General features: G+C 50.3%; 1 protein-coding gene across 1 annotated transcript; it reads left to right on the top strand.

Annotated features, from left to right (window-relative positions):
• Positions 1–727: 727 nt before the first annotated feature.
• Ptprn (protein tyrosine phosphatase receptor type N) lies at positions 728–19,634 on the top strand. Its single transcript, XM_005330509.5, has 23 exons — positions 728–978; positions 2,399–2,449; positions 2,662–2,775; positions 6,773–6,869; positions 7,841–8,099; positions 8,185–8,539; positions 8,934–9,068; positions 9,819–9,853; positions 10,515–10,789; positions 10,985–11,071; positions 11,413–11,492; positions 11,688–11,752; positions 12,367–12,585; positions 13,026–13,226; positions 13,326–13,473; positions 13,631–13,704; positions 13,934–14,011; positions 14,121–14,240; positions 15,240–15,406; positions 17,755–17,808; positions 18,413–18,477; positions 18,691–18,764; positions 18,992–19,634. Exons 1-23 carry the CDS (start codon positions 864–866, stop codon positions 19,061–19,063), a joined length of 2,940 nt encoding a protein of 979 aa, XP_005330566.2. The 5' UTR covers positions 728–863; the 3' UTR covers positions 19,064–19,634.
• Positions 19,635–19,700: the final 66 nt, after the last annotated feature.

Here is a 19,700-nt window from a genome sequence, read left to right as displayed (position 1 = left end):
CCATAAATATGTTCAATTACTATTTATCAATTAAAAGTAAATAAATGTTTTAAAACAAAGGAAAAAGTTCAAAAGACAATAAATACATTGTAAGCATTGTAAGGAGAGAAAAAAAAGATAATATTTTATGTTATGTTCAGTACGTGCTCGTCCAGTCCTTGTTCCCAGTGATCCACATGAATTTAATTCATATAATTCTCACCGTCACATTGTGAATTACTTACTAGTATTAGCCTCTCTGATTTACGCTGCTTGAGCACAGATAGATAAACAACTTGCCCAAGGTTATACCCCTAGTAGGTGGCACCATTGGAATTGGAATCCAAGCACGAACGCCTAACCATCCCTGGCCTTAAGAATGACGCCAGAACTATTAATGAAGACACACGAAAGAGTTCCTTTCTATTCACTTTTATGCTCCTCGTTTTAGGATTTATATTCCCAGACCCACGTAGCTTCCCTGGCCCCCACGGGAACTATAAGTAACCCATTTCGCCAATCTTGGGCGCAAAAGAGAGAGGTGGATGTGGTCCTTGAAGAGGAGCATAGTTAGGTCAAAAGGGGATAAGCCAAGTGGGAATTCTAGTGTGGCTCCTACTATTTGGTGGAGGAGGTGAAGGTTGCTTAGGTACCCCGCTAAGACAGGGCTCTTACGTCACGTGTGACGCAAATAAGCGTAAGAGCCGGGGGTGGAGATGTCGTCACCACCCGCCTGCGGTTGGCCGAGTTGCCTTGAGAGGGGCAAGTAGACCCCGCCTTGGAGGTGGGTGGGAAGTGGCAGGCCCCGCCTTGGCTCCGCTGGAAGGCTCCCGCCAGCGTCGCTGCGACTCTGGCGGGGGATCGAGCGCTTGGAGCCTGGAAGGATGCGGCGCCCGCGGCGGCCTGGGGGTCCCGGGGGATCCGGTGGTCTCCGGCTGCTCGTCTGCCTCCTGCTGCTGAGCAGCCACCCGGGAGGCTGCAGCGCCATTAGTGCCCACGGTCAGGAGGAAACTTGGGGGGTGGGGGCAATATGGGGCTGGGAGCAAAACTCGGTGCGGGGGTGGGGTGAGGGAAAGTGTCGTGAAGGTAAGAAGCCCAGGTAGAATATGTGTATGGGATGGGGTGGAGGAGGCACAGCGCGACGAGGACGATGAGAGGGACGAAAGGGGCGTAGGCCTGGAGGTGGGGCTGGGAATATGCGGGCGGGACCTAAGAGAAGTGGGCTCAGGAGAAAATTGCTGGTTCAGGAGGAGAAATGGACGTGCATGGGGGTAGAGGGGCTTAAAGACGGGCTACAGGACCTCGGGAGCAAGTCTTGCCGAGGCACCAGGGAGGTGGTGGCCCGTGGTGAAAAATGGGGGAGGGGGGGCAGGGAGGTAGGAAGAGGGAGAGGTAACGGTGATCTCTGGGCGATAAGAGCTCGGGCCGTAGGCAACCCCTAGAGGATTGGGCTGGGGAAAAGGTCAGGATTTCTCTTTAAGTCTAGAGAGACCGGTTGCTGAGATCTAATCTCCTATAAGAGGGGCCAGCTGGGAGAGGGAGCAGAAGAGGATGAAGAGGGGAGGGTCGTTCTCTGTACCCCTCCCCACAGCCAGGCCTGGTGCTGACTCACATCTGTGCGGACAGAGGCTGTCAGCGCTGACTCACGGGCCGGGGGTGGGGGTGGGAAGGTGGCGCATGGGGGAAGGGGCGCAGCCTCGCCATCTGGCGCCCTCTTTCCCCACCCGGGCTTGGAGACCAACGCAGGGGTTCTTCCTGTGACGCTGTGGGTTAACAAGATGGAGCGGAGGGGTCAGGTCCTCTGGAGACTCCTCTCCCCTCAACCCCTCCCTCTCCCGCAATTCCCTCCTGAAAAGCCCTTCGCGGCTCCAGGCTTCAGCACCACGGACAGCGCGGCGGCAGGGATCTGGAACCGCTTGCCAGGAACACCCTGACCCTCTCCCCCCACGCGGGGGGAGGTGTATTAGACTTTCCGCCTCGTCTGAGTTCCAGGCTATTAAACTTAGGAGGCTTTCGAAGATTTGGGGAAGTAAATTTTCCTTCTGGATTTGGCGAAAACTCTCCCATAGTAATTTTATGAAAACAACAAGATCCTCTAACACGACTGTCCCCGCCCCCGCCCTTGCCTTGGGCTTTCCTGTCTGTGCTCAAGCAGCGTAAAGCAGAAAGGCTGCTGCTTCTCAACTCTTAGTAAAGTGACTGGAGGCTCTTAAGGATTCGGACTTTAAAATCCAGAGCCGGATCTCATGCTTTCTTCTATTCAGGATTCTAGGCCTCTTCCCTACTCTCCTCCCAGATTAAAGGCTTTCTTAGAATGAAAGAATGGGCCCCGTCTGGTTTTCCTGTTTCCCTGACTTTCCATCCATCCTACCATTCTGTGTGGGGGTGTCTGAGCTTCTGCTTACCTGTCCCTCTACAGGCTGTTTATTTGATCGTAGACTCTGCTCTCACCTGGAAGTATGCATTCAGGGTGAGTAAGACCCAGGCATAGGACTCACAAGACAGAGAGGTACAACAAAAAACAAGTGGGAGTCCCAGAAGGGAGGAGAGGGGACAGTCTTGGGATAAGGAGCCCTGACCTTAAGGAACAAGAGAGAAGGTGGAGAAAGTGCTGTTCATTGGCAACCTGGACTTTGATAGGTCTCTTGTTCAATATTTCTGATACCACTTTTGTCCTCTTAGATGGCTTGTTTGGACAGTGCCAGGTGGGAGTGGGGCAGGCACGGCCCCTTTTGCAAGTCACCTCCCCAGTTCTCCAACGCTTACAAGGTGTGCTCCGACAGCTCATGTCTCAAGGTAAAATCTGGTTGCACTGGAGGAGAGAGATTCAAGCTTGGTTAGATATGAGTGGGGAAGTAAGGGACCACCTGACCCAAAGACTTCTCTTTCTGAAATATTCTTGTCATGCCAACTTCTGGAAACTCACCTTCCTAGATCTTGCTGGAGAAGGGGACAAGAAAAGGATGTGATAAAATCCTAAAGACTGGCTGTTCACGTCTGAACTCTGGATTCTAAAAGCACTGGAAGAAGCCAGCATCTGTCTCTTTAGGTCCAGTTTCACTCCCTGGGACTGTCTGAGTGTTCTCCACAGATTCTAAGGTCCTTAGGCAAGAGAACACCCCACTCATTCAATTCATTCATTCAGCACGTATCTATTGAGTATTTACTATGTGAGGGGGGGCAGGATGGGGCATAGTTCTAGATGTTGGGGATGTAACAGGGAATAAAACAAAGATCTCTGTCTATTGGGGTTTATGTTTGGAAGATAAGGGGAAGAAACACTATATTAGTTAGAAAATAAATAGTATGCTAGAAGGTAATAAATGGATATTAGGGTAGGCTAGAAAGTGCCATAGAACATTACAGCAGAATAAAGGGACCTGAAATGGTGAATTAGAAAGCTGCACTATACATTTTTGAATATATGTAAATTTTGAACAGACTATAAGGAGAAGGGAGAGTTTGCCAGGAGGTTATTCAAGGAAAGAGTGTTTCAGGCAGACCAAACAGCTAGGTCAAAAGCCCTAAGGCAGGAGCAAATTTTAGGAACACCATGGATGCCACTATAACTGATAGAAAAGTGACAGAAAGGAAAAATAGAAGTCACATTTGGGTTAGTAATGGAGGAAGGAATGTAGTCATTGTAGGGACTCAAGGGAATGTATGGCATTGGCTCCACTCTGAGTACAAGAGGAAACCATTGCAGGGTTTTAGCACAGTTGTGCATGATCTAACTTCTATTTTAAAAGGATTATTCTTGCTGCTGTGTTGAGAATACACAGAATGTAGAGAGAGTCAAGGTTTGAAGCAGGACGTCCAGTGAAAGCTGCCATAATAACTTGGGTAAGAGATGAAAGTAGTTTGGACTAGGTTGATGATGAAATACTAGATATGGCTGTAAAAAGAGAAGTCAGAAATGACATCCACATTGTATTGCCCAGACAACTGAATCAGTGGAGATGTCATTAACTATGATGGGGGAAATTGCACACACACACACACACACAAAAAAAAAAAAAAAAAAAAAAACTTTGGGTGAAGTTGGGCGATGTTTAGTTTTTGATATGTTGAGTTTAAAATGTCTGTGCAGGTAGGATGGAATTCAAACCTGTGAGATAGGATTTTGAGAGAGAGGACCAGAATAGAGTTATAAATTTGGGATTCTTTGGCATAGAGATGGCAAATATATCTATAAGGTAGATGGCTTAACCAAAGGATTGAGTATATATGAAGAAGAAGACTTAAGAATCAAGCCCTGGAGAATTCTTTTTGTGTGTATGAGAGTGGAGTGTACAGGGATTGAACTCAGGGGTACTCTGTGACTGAACCACATCCCCAGCCATGTTTTGTATTTTTTAAATATCTTTATTTATTTATTTTTACATGGTCTGAGGATTGAACCCAGTGCCTCACATGTGTGAGGCAGGTGCTCTACCACTGAGCTACAGCCCCAGCCCCCCTATTTTGTATTTTATTTAGAGAGAGGGTCTCTCTGAGTTGCTTAGTGCCTCATTTTTGCTGAGGCTGGCTTTGAACTCAAGATCCTCCTGCCTCAGCCTCCTGAGCCACTGGAATTACAGGCGGGCACTTCACCTGGCAAGCCCTGGAGAATTCTAATAACCTTTTCCCTGAATTACATCATGAAGTGTCCCATAATACAAGGCCTGAATTCTGAAGGGAGAGGGAAGATGGAAGGAGGGAGTAGTCTCAATGTTCCCATTCATAGTTTAAATGTATGACACATTTTGATTAAACTTAAAACATTTGATATTCTAGTGCAAATATAAATGGCAAATTAGAAAGCTGCAGTGTACATTTTTGAATATATGTAAATTTTGAACAGACTGTAAGGAGAAGGAAGAGTTTGCCAGGACTTTAAGGCCAAAAATACATTCTCCAAGTCAACTGCTCTGTATGTATGGCTCTGCAGGTCCAGTCCTCAGACTCAGAGGAATCTGTTAGGACCTAGGTGGATGGCCAGTTACCAGGCAGACTTTGTTAACTGTTAGAGTCCAACATGTAAGTTTAGGGGGTACTGTGACCCAGACTCAGCCACAGAAGGAAAGAGACTTTGAAGATGAGCTTATTTAGGTTAAGAAAGAAGGAGGAGGAAGAAAGTGAAAGGGGAGGAGGAGGAGGAGAAGGAGAAGAAGAGACTTAGAATCGGAAGCCAGTGAGGTAGGAGGAGTGTTCAATGTCCCAGATGCCAAGTGAAAATCTACCAAAGAGGGAGAGATCAACATTGTCAAATGATGATGACAGGTTAAGAAAAATGACATCTGGGAACTGGCCATTGGATTTAGATAAGCATAATTCACTGCTGACCTTGATGAAAGCAGCTTTGGCAAAGTAGTAGTAAAATCCTGAATAGAGGGGCTGGGGCTGGGGTTTAGTGGTAGAGCATTTGCCTTGCACACGTGAGGCACTGGGTTCGAGGCCCAGCACCACATATAAATAAATAAATAAATGAAATAAAGGTATTGTGTTCATCTACAACTAAAAAAAAACTAAAAAAAAAAATTAAAAATAAAATAAAATCCTGAATAGAGTAGATTGAGAGGGAATGGGAGGAAAGAAATTGGATAGAGTGTTGTAGTGTTGTAGATAAGTCTTTCAAGGAATCTTGCTACAAAGAAATGGGATCATAACTAAAGGGAAATGTGATGCCAAATAGTAGTTTTTTAAGATGGAAAAATATTGCATCATATTTTTATGCTGATGGCAACAATTCAGTAGAAAATGGAGAAGAGGATGATGTAGGAAATAGGGGAGAATTTCGGGGAGGGTGTTCTGGAGTAGGTAAGAGGGAATAGAATCTAGTGCTCAAGTGGAGGAATTAAGTTTAAATAGGAGCACAGGTAGTTAATCAAATATTAAAAGACAAGAAGGCAGAGAGAGATGTTGGTAGATCCCAGAATATTTGTCAAGAGCACCATAGATTATAAACCCAGAACATAGAAGAAAAAATGAGGGTAGAGAGAGGGAGATTTTTCTTTAAGAATGGGTGGCTGGTCTTTCCTGAGAGCAGAGTTTCATGGGGTTAAAGGGTCAAACAGAAGATCTGCTTCAAGGTAAGATGATGATTATAACAAATATGAGAATGATAATGATGCCAACCCTGATGAGGAGAGGATGTAGAAGTTTAAAGCAAATGTCCACTGATTTAGAGTTTTCTAAGCACTTTCATTTCCATGGTCACACTTGATCTTCACAATCACATTGTGAGCTATGTGATATTCCCATATGGAAACTGAGGTTCAGGAAAATAATAATAATAGCTATAATAATAGCATTGTTGAAAGTTCATTATGTGACAGACACTATTCTATTTAATATATGTTATTTTAGTTAATACAAATAACTCCCTTAGGAGAGGGCCAGGATGGTGGCTCAGGGGTAACGTGCTTGCCTAGCATGCACTGGGTTCAATTCTCAGCACCACATACAAATAAATAAAATAAAGGTCCATCAACAACTAAAAATTTTATATATATATCTTAGGTGGTATAAATGCCCATCTTATGGAGGAGAGAATTGAGATAATTGAGGCTCAGCAATCTTCTCAAAATCACTGAATTTCTCAGTGGCAGAGGCAGATTCAAACCCAAGCAGTCTGACTGCAAAAGCTGGACCGGAGGGTGAGAAAAAGCAGCTCATATCACCCTGTGGGTCTCCAGCCTCCTCCACTGCCTCTCTGCTCTGCCAAACTCAATGCACTGCAGTGTAGGGGTTGTGCTTTTTGTGACTGGGCACCCAGACTCCTCACCCACTCTCACCTGTCATTGCCCAACAGGATTATCCTGGCATGATGACCTCACACAGTATGTGATCTCCCAGGAAATGGAGCGCATCCCCAGGCTTCGGCCCCCAGAGCCCCGGCCAAGGGACAGGTAGGCAGCCTTTCTCAGCAACCTTAGTGTATTGAGGCTGGTAGTGTGTGGTCTTCTTGATGGTGAGAAGGGAGGGGAAGGGAAGAAGAGGGTACCAAGGTCATCAGACTGAAACACAGATAAAAGAGATTCAGGAATGGTCACTCTCTGACATGCTCACATGCCCAGAAGGAGCTGGGTGCACTCTGGGGATCAAAAAAAAAGTATTAAAAATACACTCAAAAACATTATTTGAAAGTTTTAGACCCTGTCTCAAAAAAAAAAAAAAAATTAGAAGGGCTGGGGTTGTAGTTCAGCAATAGAGTGCCCCTGCTTTCTATCCCTAGTACCACCAAAAAAGTCATTATTTGATATTTTATAAGAATCATAAAAGAGTCATCTTAGGCAGATTAGAATTTTGTTGAAGTCACTTAACATTCAGTTTCATCACCATGTGGAATTGTTTATGGCGGAGAGATCACCATTTTTCCATGGCTAGGACCTCTAAGGCAGTGTCCAGACCCAGCAAAGCGGAAGAAGAGCAATGAGGTTCACTGAGCTCAGAAGAAAGCATGCGGCAGGGGTGGGGGTGAAAGGGCAGTCTTGAATGTTTGAACATACACGAGGAGAACCAGCACACAAAAGGACAACTAGGCACACTGCAGCCACAGTTCATCTTTAGAGGCTCCAAGCTGCTTTTCCTGCTCCCATTCTGCCCTCCTCCAATCCTAGCCATATGCTTCCCTGGCCCCAGCAGCTCTGTTTGGGGACCTAGGCATGCTTACCAAGGAGGCAGATACCTCAACCCAGGCTTGTCTCTCTGACCTTCCCCAAGTCCTTCTGGTGCATCTCCTGTCCCCTGAGGTCACCTCATTTCTTAAGAGGTCAGACTTACTCGACCTGTCTGACCCCCTGCCCCCATCTCTTCCTCGTAAGCTCTCTATCCCCTTGCTGCATAAACCATCACACACACACTTTGCTTTCCTCCCCAGATCTGGCTTGGTGCCCAGGAGACCTGGTCCTGCTGGGGAGCTGCTTTCACAGGGCACCCCCACTGGTTCTTCCCCTGCTGCCCAGGGGCTTCCTCGACCTCCCATGGGTGGGGGTGGAGCTGGGGCAGGCTCCCCACTGTCCCCTCTGCAGGCTGAGTTGCTGCCTCCTCTCTTGGAGCATCTTCTGCTGCCCCCGCAGGCTCCCCACCCTGCCCTGAGTTATGAACCTACCTTGCTGCAGCCCTACCTGTTCCACCAGGTGAGCCCTTGACTCTGGCCCTTTCCCCGCCTTCCATCCCTCGGTTCTGACTTTTTCCCTTACTGGTATCTCTGAATTTCCACAGTTTGGCTCCCGTGATGGTTCCCGGAGCCCAGAGAGCTCATCAGGAATGGTCAGTGTTGGCCCCCTGCCCAAGGCCGAAGCTCCTCCCCTCTTCAGCAGAACTGCATCCAAGGGCATGTTTGGGGCCCATTCTGGTCACTCCTATGGGGACCTTCCTGGGCCCTCACCTGCTCAGCTTTTCCAGGATTCAGCATTGCTTTACTTGGCCCAGGACTTGCCAGTACCCAACAGGGCTAGGACACCAAGGCTACCAGAGCAAGGGGGCAGCAGTCGGGCAGAAGACTCTTCAGAGGGGTATGAGCAGGAAGGACGAGTGGATCGTGGGGAGAAGCCTCCTTCCCCAGCAGTGCAGCCAGGTAACAGACCTCAGCATCCACCTCCCTGACTAAGGAATCTGCTTTGGGAGAACCATGGGGTGCCTTCCTGACTACCCATGCATCTGTTGAAGTGTCATCCATACATTTAACTAGTGTCTACTGACAAGGTGATCCATGTAGGCACTAGCATAGATGGGAGTACTGTGGGGTGCAAACTGGATATTATTCTTCAGATGAAGAACTGAAATGCCCATAGAGGGCCTGGAGTTTGGTATTGGCTCCAGAGAGGTCTTTTCCCCAAAATGTGTACAAGGGCTGGGAAGGGGATGGTATCAGCGTCCTATTATTTAAGAAGAATCACTTAAATGTGCTAGTCCACCCTCCCAGTCAGTTCATTCCATCATCTGCCCTAAGCTCTGTGTCTGGCCCCCAGCGGATATAGCCCTGCAGAGACTGGCCACTGTCCTGTCGGGCTATGGAGTGGAGCTGCGTCAACTGACCCCTGAGCAGCTTTCCACGCTCTCGACCCTGCTGCAGCTGCTTCCCAAGGCCACAGGAAGAAATCCAGGTGAGTGTCCAAGCAGAGAGACCAGCGACTCCCAAATCCAAGGAGGCTTCTAGCCCCACCTGTCAAGACCACAGGGAGAAGCCCAAAGGGAAAGAGTCAGAGTCAAGGTCAGGGGAAGAGAGATTTTTTTCAGACTCAGAGTAATTTCCAGCAAACATCAGGGAGCAAGTGGTAGGGTGATGAAATGAGGAGTTTGATCAAGAAAAGACTAAAGGGTGGGGGCTGGGGATGTGGCTCAAGCGGTAGCGCGCTCGCCTGGCATGCGTGCGGCCCGGGTTCGATCCTCCAGCACCACATACAAACAAAGATGTTGTGTCCGCCAATAACTAATAAATAAATAAATAAATATTTAAAAAAAAAAAGACTAAAGGGTGGAAGTAATGGAAAAGAAGATATGGGCAGGGGGACTGGGGGAGACATGAAGAAGGGTGGGTCAATGCTGCTGAGGACACGAGGAGTGCGTGGCCTGTGAGCAGAGGCCAAAAATTGATGGGTAGAGGGAGAACTGAACAAAGAATAGCTTAGAGAGATATGGCCAATGATGAAAGGAGAAGTTAAGAAAGCAGTGCCTTATAAGGCTGAACCAAAGAGGAATGAGGCCATCAATAGAGTCTTGGTCACTAAAACAAGATCAAGGCCACAGCAGATAGAACAGGCCCAGGGGCTCCAGCCCCTTCTCCCGCCGGTGTTGTTGTATAGATGTTGTTCTTGGCCCTTTTCCCCAGACTCTTGTTTTTCCTGTCTCTACAGGAGGGATTGTAAATGTTGGAGCTGATGTCAAGAAAGTAAGTTCCCAGCACCTCCCTGACCTGTAAATGTCCCATGGCAGTACACTCCCTTGCTGAAACCTAAATCTCAGAATCAGGACTTAGAATCTGTATCCTCCAGTCCCTCATCTTGGGCCCAGAGAGCTCAAGTCATTGTCTGTAGTTTTATATCAAGCTGTTGGCAGAGCTGGAATTAGAAACCAGAATTCTTGATTCATTCCTCTTTCACTAAAATCCTTTCAGACTATTCTCTGGGGATTCCTGCAACAAGAGAAGAATTGAGAGAAGGCAGGCTCCTGACCATCTGTAGCTGGAGGAGCTCTGCTTCTCTCCATTTTAGGTGTCAGACTTCCAAGATATTGTAGCTGAACAAAAAGTCTTAAAAACATTGCCTGCTGTTCATCTTCTAACCTCACCCCAGCTTTTCTGGCTCCAGAAGTTCCTCCCACTCCTCCAACTCCATCCCATGGATAATTACAGATCATGTTTACTCATTCAATCTTTTATTCATTCATTCATCCACTTGGCTCACATTTCTGGATGCACTGTCTATACCCAGCGCTGTACCAGGCCCTGGCTTAAGCTCCACTGTGGAAAGCTCAAGATTCCAGGGTGTGGCCCCCCTCCCACAAACCCCTCCACTGTAGGTAGTCCACACCTTCATTCTCTCTTCTAACAGACAATGGAGGAGCAGGTGCAGGGTGGAGACAGAGCAGAACCTCCACCTCCCACCCCCTCCCTGCCTGGGTACCCCACTGCCAGCCCTATCTCCAATAAAGACCAGCAGCTGCTGAGCCCTGCCTCCTCTGAGTCCCCCAAAGCTGTGAGTCTCCCCGCTACACCTGTCCTGCTGGAGAAGAAAAGTTCATTGGGCCAAATCCAGCCCACAGTGGTGGGACAACCTTTAGCTCAGCCATCAGCAGAAGAGTATGGCTACATCGTCACTGACCAGAAGTAAGGGCTCCAGCTCAGAGAAACCTTTCAGTCCCTTGGGGTTGGGCTGGCCCATCTGGCGGGAAGCAAAAGCAGAAATCCAAATGTGAAAGACAGGGAGGTGGTAGCAGCTCTGCATCCCTGGAGGTGGCTTGTTTTAAGAAAGTGACTGAGAATATCCCCACTTTCCTTCCTCTGCCTGCTACCCGCCTCCAGACCCCTGAGCCTGGCTGCAGGAGTGAAGCTGCTGGAGATCCTGGCTGAGCATGTGCACATGTCCTCAGGCAGCTTCATCAACATCAGGTGGGGCGGCTATCTTAATGGGGCAGTGGCAGGGGTCTAGAAGACAGCTTGAGCCCTGCAGTGGCTGGAGGAAAGGAAGACAAGTTCTGGGGTCAGACTCAGGGGAGGAAAGGAAGACAAGTTCTGGGGTCAGAGATGCTCCCAGCTGTACTGAAGGTACAGCCACACCTATCCTTGCTGCTGGTTCCATTCATTATCTGCCTGTCATCAGACACCACTGTGGGGGCATCCCTGACCTGCTCCAGCCCCATCCTTTAATGGGGAGAGAGCCAGAGTTGGCCTCTCTGTTAGAACCTGGTGTCTAGGGTAGGTGAGGCAGTAACATAGCACCTACTTGGCAGTGTGGTGGGACCGGCCCTCACCTTCCGCATCCGGCACAATGAACAGAACCTGTCTTTGGCGGATGTGACCCAGCAAGCTGGTAAATACCACCCCACAATCTCAAGCCCAGGCTTGACCCTCGACCCAGTCCTAATATCCAGGCCCGGGGCTGATGCTCCCTTTAAATATCCCCGGCCCACATGCCATCTAGGCCCTACCTGCCACCTGGCATAGTATGACATGGGATGGAGACCATATAGGACTGGAGAGAGCCTGACCTGTGTCCTCTCTGCAGGGCTGGTGAAGTCTGAACTGGAAGCACAGACAGGGCTCCAGATCTTACAGACAGGAGTGGGACAGGTAGGCACTATCCCAGGGGGCTGACGTTGTCCACAAGAGATGGAGGCAAACTTGACAGTACAACTGAGCAGAAACCTCGTTTATCTGGCTGGCCAGCCCCCACCCCCGCTTTGCCAACCAGCCCCTCCCCATGCATTTCCTTTTATGGCCAGCAGATGGCCCCAGTGGCCCCTCCTCCCTGTGGGACCAGCCTTTTAAAGAAAGGCCTGTGCTTGGAAGAACTGAGATGCCCTTGGTCTCCTGCAACAAAGTCTCTCAATTCTAAGGGGAAACTTGGCACAGAAGAAACACAATACTCAAAATATGTTTGTAGTCAACATCTAACACTTATGCCTCACACTCCAGTATTCCATTCTGCTAGCTCCTTCCCCACTTCTTTCTGTCTGTCTTTATATGGAAATCTTTCTGAAGGAAGTCACCCCCAGTGTCTCTGGCACTTGAGTTGTCTGATGGGGATTGAGAAGGAGCACCTGAGCCATTCTGACCTCACAGCTTTGCCCTAGGAAATGTCCTAGCAAGGATCAGGACAGGGGCATGGGTGACAAGCAGCACCTAAGTCCACCCCCCAACACACACCACTTCCTCCCTTCCTGATTCTGGCTTTGTTCCTACAGAGGGAGGAGGCAGCTGCAGTCCTTCCCCGACCAGCCCACAGCACCTCTCCCATGCGCTCAGTGCTGCTTACTCTGGTGGCCCTGGCAGGTGTTGCTGGGCTACTAGTGGCTTTGGCAGTGGCTCTGTGTATGCGCCAGCACTCGAGGCAGCGGGACAAGGAGCGCCTGGCAGCCCTGGGGCCTGAGGGAGCCCATGGTGACACTACTTTTGAGTACCAGGTGTGCAATCCCAGAAGGTTGTCAAGGGGAGGAAGAGCAAGGGGCTGAGGAGTCTGGGTCTTGCTTGGAGTGAAGGTGGGAGTGCAATGGCGAGCGAGTTGTCATCCCCAGGAATGTCCAGGCAGAGACTGAAGAGGGTCCAGCAAGTGTTGTGGGGGAATTTCTGAATGAATGGGAATTCCCACAAGGAGCAGATATTTCCAGAAGTTCATTCCAATGCTATGATTCTGAGGGTCTAGGATTTCACCCTGTAATATCTGAGGTTGTTATAAGCCACACACAAGCAGAAAACTCTGACAAGGATGAGGGCCAGGGTAGAAGATTCTACCTCAGAGGAGTTGGGTTCAAGGGTGTGCCTAGAGACCTAGACTTGAACCTAGGCCCCTGTTGAAAGGCTTCAGAGGACCCGTAGGCCTCACCTGATTCTTCTTCCTCTGCAGGACCTATGTCGCCAGCACATGGCCACAAAGTCCCTGTTCAACCGGGCAGAGGGTCCACCAGAGCCTTCAAGGGTGAGCAGTGTGTCCTCCCAGTTCAGTGATGCGGCTCAGGCCAGCCCCAGCTCCCACAGCAGCACACCATCCTGGTGCGAGGAGCCTGCCCAGGCCAACATGGACATCTCCACGGGACACATGATTCTGGTCAGGACAGGGCTTGGGTCCTGAGAGGGGAGGGAACAGGATGGTGGGAGAATTAGGACTGGTGGTGTAGGCCAGAGCCTCGCTGTGGTGCCCCTGCAGGCGTACATGGAGGACCACCTGCGGAACCGGGACCGCCTGGCCAAGGAGTGGCAAGCCCTGTGTGCCTACCAAGCAGAGCCGAACACCTGCGCCACTGCCCAGGGAGAGGGCAACATCAAGAAGAACCGCCATCCGGACTTCCTGCCCTGTAAGTGAGCCCTGACTGGCCTGGCCCCCACTCTCTGCTGGGACCTCTGAACGGCTGTGAGGAAAGCACTGGGCTCCTGGCTTAGGCTGAGTGGCAGAGGTACCAGGACCCCAGTGACCAGAGGGTCATCTGGGGTGGGATGTCCGGGTCTGTGCAGATGATCATGCCCGCATCAAGCTGAAGGTGGAGAGCAGCCCTTCTCGAAGTGATTACATCAACGCCAGCCCCATTGTGAGTGGCCCTGACTCCATCCTCCTCCTTGGCCTCATTTGTGTCCTGCCTTTCTTGACTTCATTCTCTGTGGTCACCACCTACCTCACCCAAGTCCCTGGAATTGTGGGGCTGATATTCTAGTATGGAAATAAGGGCTTCTCTGTCTTCCCTGGTCTGGTCTCTTTGACCAAGCTTCTCCATAGTAGCAGTGCCCATTCTGGCTCTTGATATATCTTCCTGCCCTCAGATTGAACATGACCCACGGATGCCAGCCTACATAGCTACACAGGGTCCGCTGTCCCATACCATCGCTGACTTCTGGCAGGTGGGCTCTTGGAATGACCTCTAGGGACCAGGGGATTTTGTGGTCAGTAAGGGCCAGTCAGGTTACAGTGGGAGGTTAAAGTGCAGTTTATCCGCGTCTCTGTCCACAGATGGTATGGGAGAGTGGCTGCACTGTCATCGTCATGCTGACTCCACTGGTGGAGGATGGTGTCAAGCAGTGTGACCGCTACTGGCCAGACGAGGGCTCCTCTCTGTATCACGTATATGAGGTCAGCAGGGTCCCCACACCAAGGAGAAGACAAGAGTGGAGTGGGGCAGATGAATGATGGCCTGCCTAGGCATTCATGTATTTATATGAATATATGTGCATAGACACATATATGTACATATATATATGCATACACATACCTACATATACACATATATGTCTGCCTGTATGTCCTGTCTAGGATCAAAAAAGTGTTTATAGGGACTTAGAATAAAAGTATAGAAATAAAACCACTGAAACTGAGATAAGAAGCTAAGAGCCATGATTATGTGAGACAGAGAAAATAAGTATACTCAAAATCAGAGAGTAAGACCTACTTTAATTGAGCCTAACTGAGCTCTGAGTTTCCCAATGGCCAAAGCAAAGAAAGAAATATCACCAGTCACACATCTTGCTTATGTAAAATAGAAAAAAAAAAGTGTTCTCATTGGGTGAGAAGATAGATAGGTATGGGGGGAGGAGACAGAGGCAAAGCAGGGGAAGGCAGTAGAGATTCCAGACAGTGATCCCCTGTAAGACAAGGGATCTTAAGAACACAATAGAAGTTTCTCATGGCCAGATAATCCCGGATAGTACTTTTTTCATTATCAATGAGCACTCTATAGTCTTTGTTCTTTATAAGCCTTTTGTCGGTCCTGCTCATGGGTAAAGGAAAAAATTGAATAGAAATATTATGAAATTTCATCAAAGTTTGTGATCGACTAGCAAACTTTGGAAGACCTGTGAGAAGGAGCAAGGAGAGGCTCCAACCTCTAGAAGTTCATAGTAATAGTTGTTCTGGGTGGAAAAGTCACCAGTTGTCCTGAGCAGTAGATAAACGACATAGGCTGCCAGGGTTCTTGAGGACAGCTGGGACAGGTGGGGCGGTGTGGAGTGGTACATTGCCTGAAGAATTTCTGGAGCGAGGTGGGGACCCCCGAGGCCCGGGGTGCGAGGGATGCGTGCGCAGCCTGGAGACGGGAGCGTTCCTGCGGCGCTCAGGTCCCGCGGTCCCGGGCAGGTGAACCTGGTGTCGGAGCACATCTGGTGCGAAGACTTCCTGGTGCGGAGCTTCTATCTGAAGAACGTGCAGACCCAGGAGACGCGGACGCTCACGCAGTTCCACTTCCTCAGCTGGCCGGCAGAGGGCACTCCGGCCTCCACCCGGCCGCTGCTGGACTTCCGCAGGTGAAAAGCTCGACGAGGGGCTGGACTCCCTCGTGTCCCCTTGGCCCTCCAGCTCCTCCTGGTGCCCCAGGTCTAATTTGGAGCCTCGGCCCTTGACCCCTGCCTCCCGCCCACCACCCTCTCGCCCAGAGCCATCCCCAGCCCGTGACTGGTCTCAGTCTGGCCAGCTGTGTGCTTCTCCCACCCTCTCTCTCTCTCCCTGCCTCTCTGTGGCTGCCTCCTAATTTCCCAGCTTCCCTGCAAAAGGGCAAACGTTGTTTGTAGCTGCCCTCCCTGTCTCCGCTCCTCCACTGGGCTTTGCTTCCTGCCCTGACACCCTGCAAATTTCTCCCACCTTCCTTCTTTCCATCCCTCCCCCGTGGCCACTATTGATTCTGTGATCTGCAGCTAGTATTCTCACTCTAGATGCATAGTTACAGGGGGAGCCGAAAAGCAGCTGAAAGCCAAGGGCAAGAGTACAGAAAGGACTGAGACTGTCAGAGGGAGGGCAGTAGGGTGTCTGTCTTGGGAACTCCTTGGAGCAGGGGCAGAAGCTAACTGAGGAGGGCTGGGGTCGTAGTTCAATGGTAGAGCACTTGCCTTAGCACGTGTGAGGTCCTGGGTTCAATCCCCAGAATGGGGGTGAGGGAGAGAAGCTGAGGACACGGGAACCAAGACCAGGCCAGAACTCCAGCGTCCCCTGCCCTTCCCCAGCCAGGCAGGTGGCTGGGAAGCAGGGCCTCTCTGCCCTGCAGTTATTGTGTGTTGCCAGTCTCTTGCCAGGCTGGCCTGGATCTCTGGGCAGAGAATCAGAGTTAGGGTGGGGACCTGGGTATACTTTTTGAACATGAGGACAACTAGAGTCCCTGGATGGGAGCATATCTAAAAAGCAATGCCAGGTTGTTGGGGCTATTTCCATTTTTGACCTTTAAAAATCCTGATCAGGCTGAGGGTGTAGCTCAGCTGTGGAGTGCTTGCATAGCATGTGTGAGGCTCTGGGTTGCATCCCAGCACTGCCAAAAAAGTTAAAAATCCTGATAGGACCTTACATCGATCTGTTTTGGGGCTGCATATATAAGCTAAAGGCTTGTAAGCTAGGCTAGAATTATGCAAATTCAGTTGGAATGAGACATCCAGAACAAATTAATCATTTTGGTGAAGGCCCACCAGAGGGAAGGCAAATTAATAAAGGAAGTCCTAGAAAGTGACCCTGGGCAAGTTTCTTGGCCTCCCTCTGTTCTCTTACCTGTGAAATGAGGCTGATGACACATACTTTAGGGGACTGTTACAAGATTTAATAGGATCAAACATGTAAAATCTAGTTGTACATAGCAAGGACTCAGTTAATTCCAGATACTATTTATGATCATTATTATGAACCAGCTGAAAACCATCATTGTGACCCCCATTCAACCCCAGCCTTCTGATGCACCCACCAGTATGCTAGAAAGCCACGTGGACTCCTGTAAAACCATTCAAAGTCCTCTGGTCCCTTAGCTGGAGGATCACTAAGTCCCAAGTTCCTCCTGAAACAATCTGACCCCTAAGAAGTTCCTCCCTATCCTGGGGGTATTAGGAGTCTGCCAGTGACTCTCAAAGATGGAAGGTTATAAGGGATGATGGAAGGTTAGATAAGGCCACTGAGGGAGGGAGAAACCCCTGCTCTTTGCTGAACTGTGGTCAAGGGTAGAGAGAAGCATCCAAAGTCCAAGTGGACCCTAAGTCTGAATATAACCTAGACATAGAATGCCCGGGCAGAGGTGAGGTTGATTCAGGGAGACATGCGGCAACCCAGTGTTCAGAGATGAGTGGTTTTCCTCCCTTGGCCAGAGGAAGTGTGTGCCCAGTGTGACCTGATGTCACTGCTGGTGATGACTATTAGGAGTCTGAATGAGGAGGGGCAGAATAATGCCCTTGAAGTCACCCCTTAGATTCTGGCAGAGGCAGCTATTAATGTTATTGTGTGTTGTCATGATTAGTAGCTATCATTTATTGAGCACCCACTGTGTGCCATATCTTGCACTTAGTCCTTTACATAGATTTCTTGTGATTGTCATAAGAACCTTAAGGAAAAGATTACTATTATTATATCCTCCACTTTACAGGTAAGAAATTTGAGGTTCAAAGAGGTTAAATCCAGGAACATAGCTTGGGCACATAGCTCTTAAGTGACAAGTCAACCCCAGTGCCACCCACACAAATTCTTGATTCTTTGCCTCCAGCCCTGACTTCTTTTTCCAACCCTCTTCCCACTGCCCTGGCCATGAGGTGGGGTGGGAGGAGGCAGACGATAAGGCCAACAGGTGTGTTCTGGGCTCCCTTCCTCACTGCTGGTGCCCAGTGGCGCTCACAGCCATTTCTCATTGCAGGAAGGTGAACAAGTGCTACCGGGGCCGCTCCTGCCCCATCATCGTGCATTGCAGGTTGGTGGGGACAAAAAGTGCAGGGCAGCCCAGGCTTGGAGAGTCCCCGGGCTGGAGTCTTCCTGATTCCCATCCTTCTTTGGCCTTGCTCCCTCTGTACATCTCCCATGCACATTGCCGGCCTGTCCTCTTAAGACTGGCACACTCTAGACCACAGACTAAATCTGGCACAGCCTGTTTTTAGTCTTGTTGTTTAGTGGCCCATGAGCCATGGTTGAAGGGGGAAAAAGAGAATGTGACAGAGACTCTCTGTGACCCTTTCCACAGAAAGTTGGCCAAACAAAAGCCTGGCCCCTGGTTAGGGAGGGCTGTTCCCCCCACCCGCTGGTGTCTCCTCCACAGGACTGACCCATGGCTCTCCCTTTGGGTTGTTCCAGTGCCCAGGGATACCCCACAGTTCACAGGCTCCCCTCTCTTGGCCCAAGCCCAGGGCCCAGGCACTATGACCTTTCTCTTATCCGTGGCTCACTAGCGCCCTCCCCGGGCCCACCCTAATGGATCAACCAGTGTTGTCTCCAACCCAAACTTCCAGGCCTCCTCCACCCCTCTCCCCCATTCTGCTGGGCCCCTCTGCTAAGCCTGTCAACAATTCCTCCTGTTTCAGTGATGGTGCAGGGAGGACTGGCACCTACATCCTCATTGACATGGTACTGAACCGCATGGCAAAAGGTAAGGACCATCCCCACAGTGCTTGAAGCTCTAGGGCGGTGGCTTGAGGCTCCCCAGCACCAGGTGCCTGGGAGCTTATGGAGGAGCAGTCTGTCAGGCTTCCAGGCTTTGCCCCATCCTCCATGCCACCCCTCACCTCTGGATGCCCCAGGATTTCTTTGCCCTAGCCTCCTCTGGACACCCCTGCAGCCCGGTGTTCTACCCTTTTTCCAGGAGTAAAGGAGATTGACATTGCTGCCACTCTGGAACATGTCCGTGACCAGCGACCTGGCCTTGTCCGCTCTAAGGTGACTGTGCCTTCCTGCCCTGACTCTAGCTGCCACCCTTCCCTAGCAGCCATGACAGCCACCCTGGGGACAGCAGCAGCAGCCTGCTTTTCCCTTCTACCTCTGGACTTCCCTAGGAGGCTCTCCTCCTCCCAAGAAACCTGCCCAGTACCCCCATCTGTGGAAACCCCAGGGCAAAAACATAGACCAGGTCTCCCCATGACTCTCCTGTCATTGCCCTTCCCCAGGACCAGTTTGAATTTGCCCTGACAGCTGTGGCAGAGGAGGTGAACGCCATCCTCAAGGCCCTACCCCAGTGAGACACCCACGCCCCCTAGTGGGCAGCCCAGCCTCCGTTCCTTCTGCCTGTGTGAGCATCTATCTGTATATCTACTCCTCACCCCAGCCCACCACCTTGGTCCCTCTGGGCCCACCCAGCCCTTCCAAGAGCAGTGTGCAAGGGAGGAGATGTGGGAAGGGCAGGCCTGTCCAGCCTCACACATGCCAGAGTTGGGGTAGCTCCTGGGGGAGCTGGCAGTGGCCAGAAGGAGAGGAGAGGCCGTGGGCAGCAAGCCTACCCAGAGCCTTCTCCTGCCTGAATTCCCTGGCCCTTCTTTGTGGTTCTGGATGCTCCCGACACCTCTGTGTATTTCCCTGGCCTGCTGTGTGGACAGAGCGGGGTGGGATGCACCAGCTTTCCCAGCCCTGTTGCTGTTGGCCTGCCACCTTGAACCCCACAAGGGGACTCTCCTCCCTGCCCCCAGGCCTCCTCTCTCTGCCCTCCCGCCATGTGCCAATCAACCTCTCTCCCTCTGGCACAAGAGAGCATTTCTAGAAAAATCTACTTTTGTATCAACGTGAATAAAGTTAGTGTTGTCTGTGCATCTGCAACCCTGACTCCTTCATGTTTCTGTCTGCTCTGCTTCCAGACCAGCCTCAGCCCTGGTCCCAGCTGAG

The sequence above is a fragment of the Ictidomys tridecemlineatus genome, chromosome 7 (genome assembly GCF_052094955.1).
Source record: "Ictidomys tridecemlineatus isolate mIctTri1 chromosome 7, mIctTri1.hap1, whole genome shotgun sequence".
NCBI lineage: Eukaryota > Metazoa > Chordata > Mammalia > Rodentia > Sciuridae > Ictidomys > Ictidomys tridecemlineatus.
The sequence above is the reverse complement of the archived record's forward strand: the minus strand, read 5'-3'. Positions and strand labels throughout refer to the sequence as shown.